The sequence below is a fragment of the Ranitomeya variabilis genome, chromosome 5 (assembly GCF_051348905.1).
Source record: "Ranitomeya variabilis isolate aRanVar5 chromosome 5, aRanVar5.hap1, whole genome shotgun sequence".
Taxonomy (NCBI): Eukaryota; Metazoa; Chordata; class Amphibia; order Anura; family Dendrobatidae; genus Ranitomeya; species Ranitomeya variabilis.
Genome location: NC_135236.1, coordinates 363,047,238 through 363,060,655, shown reverse-complemented (window position 1 = coordinate 363,060,655; position 13,418 = coordinate 363,047,238). Strand labels below are relative to the sequence as shown.

Below are 13,418 nucleotides of genomic sequence, written 5' to 3'. Positions count from 1 at the left end.
CTAAAAATAGCAGTCCACAGCTGCTCCGATGTCATCCATGTGTCATCAGTGTGCACATGTGCGAGAGGTTTTGTGGCTCGTGCTGCTGTTAAAAAATGGACATGTCAGCATCAGAATTGACTCATATTCAGTCTGTGATCTATTTGTATACCCAAGTCTTTTTCACATATGCTGTTGCTTAGCCCTATTCCTCCCATTTTGTATGATTTTTTCATTTTTCTTGCCCAGATGTAGGACTTTGCATTTCTCCTTGTTAAAACATTCTGTTAGTTGCTGCCCACAGTTCCAGTTTATTTACCGTATGTTTCGGACTATAAGATGCACCGGACTATAAGGCGCACCCAGGTTTTAGAGGTGGAAAATAGGGAAAAAATATTTGAAGCAAAAAAATGTGGTAAAATATTTAATAACATACTATTATATGTGGTGTTATTATATATAATAGCATGTTATTATGTTGGAAGCTGCGGGACCAGTGTGGTGTCTGTGAAGTACTATATGAAGATGCTGGAGGGTGAGTATAAGAATGGGGGCGCAGGGCTTATATTGAAAGCACCACTCCAGCACTGCAAAATAACACTGGAGTGCTGCTTTAAAATCCCATGGGAGAACTATAACTCCCAGCATGTCCTGCAGATCCTATGACATGCTGGGAGTTATAGTTCACTAATGGAGTGGCAGAGTGCTGTATTGTGTTTTGGAAAGACTAACCTCTTAATTGTGGCAGCCACACTGTGGTGAGGTAAAAGCATCCCATGACTGCACACACAGAGCCCTCCCTCTTGTTGCCTTTCCACAGCACAGGTAATGGAAGCCAGCAGATTCTAGTGTTGGAGTCTGAAGGACCTGTGATGATGTCAAGAAGAGGGAGGGCTCTGTGCTGCCATGTGATGCTCCACCCGCCCACTTCTGACATCACACAGGTCTTTGTGCACAGCTCTTAGCGTCCAGCCCAGGCAGGTAGGCAGCTGTTGTGAATTTGGATTCTGGGCTCCCCCGGTGGCTACTGGTGGAATTGAACTGGTGTCTTCATCTTCTCTGTTCACCTGTTCCCATCAAGATGTGGGAGTCGCTATATAACCTTGCTGCTCTGTTAGTTGCTTGCCGGTCAACAATGTTATCAGAAGCCTCTCTGTGCTTGTTCCTGCTCCTAGACAACTACTAGATAAGTTGGACTCTTGTCCATGTTTGTTTTTGCATTTTTGTTCCAGTTCACAGCTGTAGTTTCGTTACTGTGTCTGGAAAGCTCTTGTGAACAGGAATTGCCACTCTGGTGTTATGAGTTAATGCCAGAGTTTTAAAGTAATTTCTGGATGGTGTTTTGATAGGGTTTTCAGCTGACCATGAAAGTGTCCTTTCTGTCTTCTGCTATGTAGTAAGTGGACCTCAAATTTGCTAAACCTATTTTCATACTACGTTTGTTATTTCATCTTAATTCACCGCCAATACATGTGGGGGGCCTCTGTCTCCTTTCGGGGTATTTCTCTAGAGGTGAGCTAGGACTAATATTTTCCTCTGCTAGCATTATTTAGTCCTCCGGCTGGTGCTGGGCATCTAGAATCAACGTAGGCATGCTACCCGGCCACTGCTAGTTGTGCGTTAGGTTTAGTTCATGGTCAGCTCAGTTCCCATCTTCCAAGAGCTAGTTCCTTTATATGCTGATGCTATGATCTCTTGCCATTGAGATCATGACAGTTTGACCGGCCCACTAAAGGGTTAAAATCCTTGGCTGAGAAAGGAGAGAAATAAGTAGTCTGCTGAAATTTTTTTTTTTTTTTTTTCTCTCCTTCTAATCCTTGAATGGTTCTGTGTCCACCTGTTTGTAATGGATCTTCAGAGTGTAGCTGCAGGTTTGAATAATCTCGCCACGAAGGTACAAAATTTGCAAGATTTTGTTTGTCATGCACCTGTATCTGAGCCGAGAATTCCTTTGCCGGAATTTTTCTCGGGGAATAGATCTGGGTTTCAGAATTTTCGAAATAATTGCAAATTATTTTTGTCCCTGAAATCTCGCTCTGCCGGAGACCCTGCACAGCAGGTCAGGATTGTGATTTCCTTGCTCCGGGGCGACCCTCAAGACTGGGCTTTTTCATTGACACCAGGGGATCCTGCGTTGCTCAATGTGGATGCGTTTTTTCTGGCCTTGGGGTTGCTTTATGACGAACCTCATTTGGAGCTTCAGGCAGAAAAAACTTTGATGTCCCTATCTCAGGGGCAAGATGAAGCGGAAATTTACTGCCAAAGATTCCGTAAATGGTCTGTGCTTACTCAGTGGAATGAGTGCGCCCTGGCGGCGACTTTCAGAGAGGGTCTCTCTGATGCCATTAAGGATGTTATGGTGGGGTTCCCTGTGCCTGCGGGTCTGAATGAGTCCATGACAATGGCTATTCAGATCGATAGGCGTTTGCGGGAGTGCAAACCAGTGCACCATCTGGTGGTGTCCACTGAGAAATCGCCAGAGAGTATGCAGTGTGATAGAATTCTGTCCCGAAGCGAGCGGCAGAATTTTAGACGGAAAAATGGGTTGTGTTTCTATTGTGGTGATTCTACTCATGTTATATCAGCATGCTCTAAGCGCACTAAAAAGCTTGGTAAATCTGTTTCCATTTGCACCTTACCGTCTAAGTTTATTCTATCTGTGACCCTGATTTGCTCTTTGTCATCTATTACCACGGACGCCTATGTCGACTCTGGCGCCGCGTTGAGTCTTATGGATTGGTCCTTTGCCAAACGCTGTGGGTATGATTTAGAGCCTTTGGAGACTCCTATTCCTCTGAAGGGGATTGACTCCACCCCATTGGCTAATAATAAACCACAATACTGGACACAAGTAACTATGCGTATTAATCCGGATCACCAGGAGATTATTCGCTTTCTGGTGCTGTGTAATCTACATGATGATTTGGTGCTAGGATTGCCTTGGCTACAATCTCACAACCCAGTCCTCGACTGGAGAGCTATGTCTGTGTTGAGCTGGGGATGTAAGGGGGCTCATGGGGATGTACCTGTGGTTTCCATTTCATCATCTATTCCCTCTGAAATTCCTGAGTTCCTGTCTGACTATCGTGACGTCTTTGAAGAATCCAAGCTTGGTTCGTTACCTCCGCACCGAGAGTGCGATTGTGCCATAGATTTAATCCCGGGTAGTAAATACCCAAAGGGTCGTTTATTTAATCTGTCTGTGCCTGAACATGCTGCTATGCGAGAATATATAAAGGAGTCCTTGGAAAAGGGACATATTCGTCCATCGTCATCTCCCTTAGGAGCCGGTTTTTTCTTTGTGTCAAAAAAAGACGGCTCTTTGAGACCATGTATTGATTATCGGCTTTTGAATAAAATCACTGTTAAATATCAATACCCATTGCCGTTGCTGACTGATTTGTTTGCTCGCATAAAGGGGGCCAAGTGGTTCTCTAAGATTGACCTTCGTGGGGCGTATAATTTGGTGCGAATCAGGCAGGGGGATGAGTGGAAAACCGCATTTAATACGCCCGAGGGCCATTTTGAGTATTTAGTGATGCCTTTTGGTCTTTCAAATGCTCCGTCAGTTTTCCAGTCCTTTATGCATGATATTTTTCGCGATTATTTGGATAAATTTATGATTGTGTATCTGGATGATATTCTGATTTTTTCGGATGACTGGGACTCTCATGTCCAGCAAGTCAAGAGGGTTTTTCAGGTTTTGCGGTCTAATTCTTTGTGTGTGAAGGGTTCTAAGTGTGTTTTTGGGGTACAGAGGATTTCCTTTTTGGGATATATTTTTTCCCCCTCTTCCATTGAAATGGATCCTGTCAAGGTACAAGCTATTTGTGATTGGACGCAGCCCTCTTTTCTTAAGAGTCTTCAGAAATTTTTGGGCTTTGCTAACTTTTATCGTCGATTTATTGCTGGTTTTTCGGATATTGCTAAGCCATTGACCGATTTGACTAAGAAGGGTGCTGATGTTGCCGATTGGTCCCCTGATGCTGTGGAGGCCTTTCGGGAGCTCAAGCGCCGTTTTTCCTCTGCCCCTGTGTTGCGTCAGCCTGATGTTGCTCTACCTTTTCAGGTTGAGGTCGACGCTTCTGAGATCGGAGCTGGGGCAGTGTTGTCGCAGAAAAGTTCTGACTGCTCCGTGATGAGGCCTTGTGCCTTCTTTTCCCGTAAATTTTCGCCCGCTGAGCGGAATTATGATGTTGGGAATCGGGAGCTTTTGGCCATGAAGTGGGCTTTTGAGGAGTGGCGCCATTGGCTTGAGGGGGCCAGACATCAGGTGGTGGTATTGACTGACCACAAAAATTTGATTTATCTTGAGACCGCCAGGCGCCTGAATCCTAGACAGGCGCGCTGGTCATTATTTTTCTCTCGGTTTAATTTTGTGGTGTCATACCTACCGGGTTCTAAGAATGTTAAGGCGGATGCCCTTTCTAGGAGTTTTGAGCCTGACTCGCCTGGTAACTCTGAGCCCACAGGTATCCTTAAGGATGGAGTGGTATTGTCAGCCGTTTCTCCAGACCTGCGGCGGGCCTTGCAGGAGTTTCAGGCGGATAGACCTGATCGTTGCCCACCTGATAAACTATTTGTTCCTGATGATTGGACCAGTAGAGTCATCTCTGAGGTTCATTCTTCTGCGTTGGCAGGTCATCCTGGCATTTTTGGTACCAGGGATTTGGTGGCAAGGTCCTTCTGGTGGCCTTCCCTGTCACGAGATGTGCGAGGCTTTGTGCAGTCTTGTGACGTTTGTGCTCGGGCCAAGCCTTGTTGTTCTCGGGCTAGTGGATTGTTATTGCCCTTGCCTATTCCTAAGAGGCCTTGGACGCACATCTCGATGGATTTTATTTCAGATCTGCCTGTTTCTCAGAAGATGTCTGTCATCTGGGTGGTGTGTGACCGTTTCTCTAAGATGGTCCATTTGGTTCCTCTGCCCAAGTTGCCTTCTTCTTCCGAGTTGGTTCCTCTGTTTTTTCAAAATGTTGTTCGTTTGCATGGTATTCCTGAGAATATCGTTTCTGACAGAGGGACCCAATTCGTGTCTAGATTTTGGCGGGCATTCTGTGCTAGGATGGGCATAGATTTATCTTTTTCGTCCGCTTTCCATCCTCAGACGAATGGCCAGACCGAGCGGATTAATCAGACCCTGGAGACATATCTGAGGTGTTTTGTGTCTGCTGACCAGGATGATTGGGTTGCTTTTTTGCCATTGGCGGAGTTCGCTCTCAATAATCGGGCCAGCTCTGCCACTTTGGTGTCCCCGTTTTTCTGTAATTCGGGGTTTCATCCTCGATTTTCCTCTGGTCAGGTGGAATCTTCGGATTGTCCTGGAGTGGATGCTGTGGTGGAGAGATTGCATCAGATCTGGGGGCAGGTGGTGGACAATTTGAGGTTGTCCCAGGAGAAGACTCAGCTTTTTGCCAACCGCCACCGTCGTGTTGGTCCTCGGCTTTGTGTTGGGGATTTGGTGTGGTTGTCTTCTCGTTTTGTCCCTATGAGGGTCTCTTCTCCTAAGTTTAAGCCTCGGTTCATCGGCCCGTATAAGATATTGGAGATTCTTAACCCTGTTTCCTTCCGTTTGGACCTCCCTGCATCCTTTTCTATTCATAACGTTTTTCATCGGTCATTATTGCGCAGGTATGAGGTACCGGTTGTGCCTTCCGTTGAGCCTCCTGCTCCGGTGTTGGTTGAGGGTGAGTTGGAGTACGTTGTGGAGAAAATCTTAGACTCTCGTGTTTCCAGACGGAGACTCCAGTATCTGGTCAAGTGGAAGGGATACGGCCAGGAGGATAATTCTTGGGTGAATGCATCTGATGTTCATGCCTCTGATCTGGTTCGTGCCTTTCATAGGGCCCATCCTGATCGCCCTGGTGGTTCTGGTGAGGGTTCGGTGCCCCCTCCTTGAGGGGGGGGTACTGTTGTGAATTTGGATTCTGGGCTCCCCCGGTGGCTACTGGTGGAATTGAACTGGTGTCTTCATCTTCTCTGTTCACCTGTTCCCATCAAGATGTGGGAGTCGCTATATAACCTTGCTGCTCTGTTAGTTGCTTGCCGGTCAACAATGTTATCAGAAGCCTCTCTGTGCTTGTTCCTGCTCCTAGACAACTACTAGATAAGTTGGACTCTTGTCCATGTTTGTTTTTGCATTTTTGTTCCAGTTCACAGCTGTAGTTTCGTTACTGTGTCTGGAAAGCTCTTGTGAACAGGAATTGCCACTCTGGTGTTATGAGTTAATGCCAGAGTTTTAAAGTAATTTCTGGATGGTGTTTTGATAGGGTTTTCAGCTGACCATGAAAGTGTCCTTTCTGTCTTCTGCTATGTAGTAAGTGGACCTCAAATTTGCTAAACCTATTTTCATACTACGTTTGTTATTTCATCTTAATTCACCGCCAATACATGTGGGGGGCCTCTGTCTCCTTTCGGGGTATTTCTCTAGAGGTGAGCTAGGACTAATATTTTCCTCTGCTAGCATTATTTAGTCCTCCGGCTGGTGCTGGGCATCTAGAATCAACGTAGGCATGCTACCCGGCCACTGCTAGTTGTGCGTTAGGTTTAGTTCATGGTCAGCTCAGTTCCCATCTTCCAAGAGCTAGTTCCTTTATATGCTGATGCTATGATCTCTTGCCATTGAGATCATGACAGGCAGCGATCTCCTCTCCCCTGGCCCCTGCTGCTGCTGCCTCCTCCTCCCCCGGACACACGGATCTCCCCAGCTGCTGCAGGAATCAGCGCTGAGGAAACCATGTGTGTCGCTGCTTAAGTGCAGTATTCATTTGCTGCTCCCGGCTCACTGCTCAGCTGATAGGTGGGCGGGGAGTAGCTAATGAATATTCACTGCACTTAATCATCGGGACCACATGCTTTCCCCAGCAGCTGATTGGGGACATTTTTCTGCCTCCTGAAATGGGATATCATTGCGATCCCACTCACTGCTGCCCCCCTCCCCACATGCTACATCCCTACCATAAGACGCACCCACACTTTCCTCCCAAATTTGGAGGAAAAAAAGTGCGTCTTATGGTCAGAAAAATACGGTATATCTTTTTGAATCCCCTCTCTCTTCCCTGTAAAAATCCTATAGCATCTATGACTTTTGTTTTACTTTTGACATATCCCCAAAATCCTTTCGCATTGCTTTACATCTATTGCAAACCTTAATTCTGCAGACAGCATTATATTCTTCTTTGGATATACCTCCTTCTTTCCATTTGATAAGCATTTCTTTATTAATTTTTAGCATATATTTAAGTTCTGTGTTCATCCATCCTGGTTTCTTTAAATGCTTTCTATTCTTCCCTCTTTTAGGGATTGTTAACGATTTTAATTTGAGAATCTCATTTTTCAAAATTTCCCATCCTTCCTGGACATTTCTGTCCTCAAGGACATCCAGCCATTGGCTCCTTCCTATCCTCATTCTGAGTCCATTAAAATCTGCCTTTCTGAAATCCAACCTTGATGTCTGAGTCTTTACAGGTCTTCCTCCCCTATTAATCCAAAATTAAACATGAATTATTTTCATTCACACATTTTACTGTACCTGTAATCCAAGGAAAATGCAAAGATACCATGGAGGAACGTCTTCAATTTTGTATAGCATATCAAGTTCTGATTTCATTTCTGTAGTTTGAAGTGTAGGGTTATCCTCCTGTCAAGTAAATAGTTTATAAAAAATTATTTGTAAAACTTAACTGGTTTTCAGAATTTTTTTTATCTTATACCCAGTTTTGAAGTTACAAAGGATAAAGTACGACTTTTGATTTCTAGAATTGATTTATTCTGGGGCCTTTGGACTTGGACTTGGGTTATTGGGTTAAGGACACCATATTTATCTTCAATGCAAATGAACTAGAAGGTTAAATAGAAGTTGCTCATATGCTTCAACATGCTGTAGAGCGCCACCTACACTATTTACCTAGCATGCCATTCATCCTTTTTTTTAGAAGAAACAGGCTGATTCATCAAAATAGTGGTGTAAAAGCTTTGAAGAGATTCAATTTTTCTGTGCAATGTGAATTTGTTAAAAAATGTAATGACTTTTGGCATTTTCACGCCAATTTGGAAAAGCACCCCTGTCAAATTAATCAAATCTACTGGTGTTTTCTATGCCAGAAATGCTACTCCAGTTTCTGACTGGAGTAGCATTTCTAGTGTAGTGCCATTTACAGGAGGCGCTGTATTTATTAAGTGGTATGCTTTGTATACTCTGTCAAGACTGACGTAGCACAAGCATGTGCTATGCCAGTATTGATAAATCTGACCCACAGTGCTACATAAGAAGCGGGGTGCAGTACATTAATGGTATAACATGCAGAATGTTGCTACATTTGGAAGTTATGGTATTCTGTATGTATCTTTTACCAAATTTGTCATGCTGAACTGGGCACACGATGTACTAGTGTTTGCAAAGCAGAATGAAATGGTGTTTTTACAGGTTTTTTCTTTGCCAGAGATTAGGGCTGTGCAATCCATTGCCAGATATATGGCTGCAATTTTTTGGGGGGCAGGGGTGAAAAAATTAAATATATATTTTGATGTGATTAGGTACTCGCCCGAGTATCACCATGCTTGGTGTACTTGGCGAGCACCGAGTATTTCTGGGATTATTCAGCGGGAGCTCGGGTCGCCGCCCTGCAATTCTGGCGCTCTTTAGAGCACCAATGACAGTGCAGGGATTGTCTGCCATGCACTGTAATACCGCAGCTATGTTTGTTGTGGTATTACAGTGATTGGCTGGCTGCACAGCGTCATCAGGTCTATTAGAGACCTGGCGCCGCCCTGTTAGCCGCATTCTGCTCCGGACTTAGCGAGTGTAGGGAGAGCTGCTGCTGAGATAGGCTCAGAATCATCCTTTTAATAGTTAGTGTAGGTCTGCAACTGTTTAGTCCACAACTCCTGAGAAACCATCAGTCCTTTTTAGGGCTAATTCGGTGGTCCAGAGATTGCAGCGCTAGGTTGGCAGGGGAGTTTATGTGCACATATCCAAATCAGTGCAAGGCATGTAGGCACTGTATGTGGGTACATAGCTCTCACTGCATACTTATAAAGGCTCCATTACTGTCTGCTGCTGCTTATGTAATATATACCTAGCTGCAGTTTTCTGTGGCTTTTTTCTTCATCTTATACCTGCGCTATATATTCTAAAGCAATCCATAGCCCCCTTATTTCAACATTTATTTGCTTGGTCACGCTGCCTACTACAGCCAGGTTATTGTAATCGAAGAACATGCAAATCTACTCTTTTTTTTTCGTCCCAGGCACCAGATGTGAGAGTGCTAAAAAATCTTTTTTTTGTGTGTGTCATAGCCAACTTGTTGACAATTTAGTTGTGCCCCCAAAAATCAAGGTAAAAACTGGTTGGATCTCACCAATTGCGGACTGGAGGTACCCTCTTAGATAAATGGGGGTCCCAGGGAGGGTCCAGAGATGGTAGAGCAGTATGTATAGGGGACGGGGACCAATTTGCTACTCCCCTGTCGTGCCCCTGCAATGACTCCTGTCCTTACAAGGACAGGCCCAAATAAGCTCTACACTGGACACCCCCCACCATATGTAGTATAGTAAGCGCCTCCCAACGCGTTTCTTCCTCGATCACGGAGATTCATCAGGGGAGTTCCAAAAGTCTATGAGCTAAATTTGCTCAAATAAACAAAAGTTGAGGATATCAGCAGTGGCTGTATATCATATGATGATGAAGATATTCCTGTGTGGCCGTCTGCCACAACCGGTGAGTGACACACAAGAGAAAAAAAATTATACAGTCTGTTATCTGTGGCTGTGGCCTGGTATATCTGTGGTGGAAAAATCGTAGTTGCACAGTCATAAGTTTCATAGTTCTGTATGCTAGCCTTGTTCTCCATTTTTTTTTTTCAAAAATTCACCAAAAAAAATATTTTTTTTATACAGTCTGTTATCTGAGGCTGACGGCTGGTGTATCTGTGGTGGAAAAATCGTAGCTTCACAGGCATGTTTCATAGTTCTGTCTGCTAGCCTTGTTGTACTCATTTTAATTTTTTTTGCAAATTTCACATACAACAGAAAGAAAAATCATACAGTCTGTTATCTGTGGCTGCAGCCTGGTGTATCTGTGGTGGAAAAATCGTAGTTTCGCAGGCATACGTATCATAGTTCTGTGTGCTAGCCTTGTTCTCCTTTTGTTTTTCAAAAATTCACCAAAAATAATATTTTATACAGTCTGTTATCTGTGGCTGCAGCCTGGTGTATCTGTGGTGGAAAAATTGTAGCTTTGCAGGCATGCGTAGCATAGTTCTGTGTGCTAGCCTTGTTCAACTCTTATAATTTTTTTCAAAAATTCACCAAAAAACCCCCCAAAATGTATACAGTCTGTTATGTCAGGTTGAGGCCTGTTGTATCTGTGGTGGAAACATCGTAGCTTCACAGGCATAAGTTGCATAGTTCTGTCTGCTAGCCTTGTTCCACTCTTTTTTTATCAAAATATCACCAAAAATAAAAAAAAATTATACAGTCTGTTATGTCAGGCTGAGGCCTTGTGTGTCTGTGGTGGAAAAATTGTAACTTCGCAGGCATTATTTTCATAGTTCTGTCTGCTAGACTTGTTGTACTCATTTTTATTTTTTTTGCAAATTTCACATACAACAGAAAAAAAAAATCACACAGTCTTATCTGTGGCTGCGGCCTGGTGTATCTGTGGTAGAAAAATTTCGCTGGCATATGTAGCATAGTTCTGTGTGCTAGCCTTGTTGTACTCATTTTTAATTTCTTGACAAATTTCACATACAAGAGAAAAAGAAATTATGCAGTCTGTTATCTGTGGATGTAGCCTGGTGTATCTGTGGTGGAAAAATCGCAGTTTCACAGGCATGCATATCATAGTTCTGTGTGCTAGCCTTGTTCTCTTTTTTTTTTTTTTCAAAAATTCACCAAAAAACAAAAAAATTATGCAGTCTGTTATCTGTGGCTGAGGCCTGTTGTATCTGTGGTGGAAAAATCGTAGTCTCGCAGGCATACGTAGCATAGTTCTGTGTGCTAGCCTTGTTCTACTCCTTTTTTTTTCTAAATTTCACATACAACAGAAAAAATAATTATGCAGTCTATTACACAGGTCAACAAAAAAAATTTTTTTGTTCTGGTGTCCAAAATATTTTAATGAATTTGGGGTATTTTTGGGGTGCTGATTCTGAATATGCTATCAGTTTTGCCAGATTGGCTCAAGTTTTTGAGATTTTTGGTATCTTATTTATAGCACTTGTTGGTAAATGCGACGCATCATCTCATTAATTTCTTTGGATTAGTACTTGAACTGAGCAGTTCTCAATATAGTTTTGTGTTAATTAGTGTTCTAAAAGTTTGTTCATAGCTTGATTTTTGCACTAACTTTATGTTGTTGTCTGTTTTCCAGTGAAAAGCATGAACTCATCAAGAAGAAGTTGTCTTAACGATCCAGACTCATTCTGTTACATTTGTGGTGAATACACACTGCCAAAACATAGAAGAAACATAACAGACTTCGTAAAAAAAGTGTATTTTGCCTATTTTGGGGTTATGCTTGGGGACCAAGACAAGTTTTGGGCACCACACATAGTGTGCAAAGCATGTATCGAATTATTACGAAAATGGAGCAAAGGACAAAGAAAAAGCTTCAAATTTGGTGTTCCAATGGTGTGGAGAGAGCCAAAAAATCATCATGATGACTGTTATTTCTGTGCAGTGCAAGTGCAAGGATTCAATAAGCATAAGAAATGAAAATGGGAGTAACATGGAATCTGCAAGAAGGCCTGTCCCTCATTGTGAAGATGTGCCTGTACCTGTGTTTACCATAAATAACAGTCATCATGATGATTTTTTGGCTCTCTCCACACCATTGGAACACCAAATTTGAAGCTTTTTCTTTGTCCTTTGCTCCATTTTCGTAATAATTCGATACATGCTTTGCACACTATGTGTGGTGCCCAAAACTTGTCTTGGTCCCCAAGCATAACCCCAAAATAGGCAAAATACACTTTTTTTACGAAGTCTGTTATGTTTCTTCTATGTTTTGGCAGTGTGTATTCACCACAAATGTAACAGAATGAGTCTGGATCGTTAAGACAACTTCTTCTTGATGAGTTCATGCTTTTCACTGGAAAACAGACAACAACATAAAGTTAGTGCAAAAATCAAGCTATGAACAAACTTTTAGAACACTAATTAACACAAAACTATATTGAGAACTGCTCAGTTCAAGTACTAATCCAAAGAAATTAATGAGATGATGTGTCGCATTTACCAACAAGTGCTATAAATAAGATACCAAAAATCTCAAAAACTTGAGCCAATCTGGCAAAACTGATGACATATTCAGAATCAGCACCCCAAAAATACCCTAAATTCGATGAAATATCTTTGGCACCAAAAATGCTGTTGACCAGTGTTATCTGTAGCTACGGCCTGTTGTATCTGTGGTGGAAAAATCATAGCTTTGAAGGCATACTGATCATATATAATTTTGCTCCAAATAAATACATTTGTGTTGAGCTTTTGAAATAGTTCAGTAGTCCATTTAAAATGGTGATGGTTCTGATGGTGCATGCAGAGGACAAGGCCGTGGCCAAACTGAAAGTGGTCCACAATAAAGACACCCACATCTTCTTGCTCGACTTTCCTCTCCCAGTTTCTAGGGGATCACAGCACACCACTATTGAAGCCAGAGTAGTGTGAAACGGTTGTTGGTTAGATAGCGGATAATGCTTCCAGTCACTTAGCCGCCACCACCACCACCATGTCTTCCACACAATCAAGTCTGAGTAGCCGTGAGTGTGGTCCTGATATTCCCCACTTTGATTCTCCTTACTCCCACCATGCAGAGTGCCCTTAGACAACTGATCCCACACTTGGACACTCCGAAGAGCTTTTCAGTTTTCTCTTTCACGATTCCGGACTCTCGGCCGGTTAACTTGAAGTGGGGCCAGATGAGATTGCATGTAGCGATGCCCAAAGCTTTGACCAGCCACGGTCACACGAACGCGATGGTTGGAAAGTGTCACAAGAGGTGAACGATGATGAGACACAATTGTCAGAAAGTCAGGAGGAGGAGCAGGATGAGCATGTGGAAGACGAAGTGGTGGATGACATAGTGACTGACCCAAAATGGCAGGAGGACATGCATAGCGACGACAGCAGCACACATGGGGAAGGAGGCATATCACCCCAACAGGCAGGAAGAAGCAGCGTGGTGGCCACAGACAGAAGGCGTGCATCCGTTCCCCATAACACCAACATGAGGGAAGTTGCCATTCCAACTGTTAGATCTTCCCGAGTCTGGTTATTTTTTAAAGACTCTTCCGACAACCCCAAACAGGCCATTTGCAGCACCTGCCATGCCTGCATCAGCAGGGGTAGCAAAACTACCAGCCTGACCACCACAAGCATAATCAGGCACATGGCAGCAAAGCACCCAACTTTGTGGGCCGAACCCCAGGCTCCAGGAGCAC

At 43.5% G+C, this 13,418-nt stretch overlaps 1 protein-coding gene across 1 annotated transcript in view; it reads right to left on the bottom strand.

Annotated features, from left to right (window-relative positions):
• SLC23A1 (solute carrier family 23 member 1) overlaps positions 1-13,418 on the bottom strand; it is a 395,963-nt gene that overhangs the window by 368,336 nt on the left and 14,209 nt on the right. Inside the window, exon 2 of the mRNA XM_077264915.1 lies at positions 7,508-7,615. Within this exon, the coding sequence (XP_077121030.1) occupies positions 7,508-7,615 (108 nt within the window). The remainder of the gene's footprint in view (positions 1-7,507; positions 7,616-13,418) is intronic.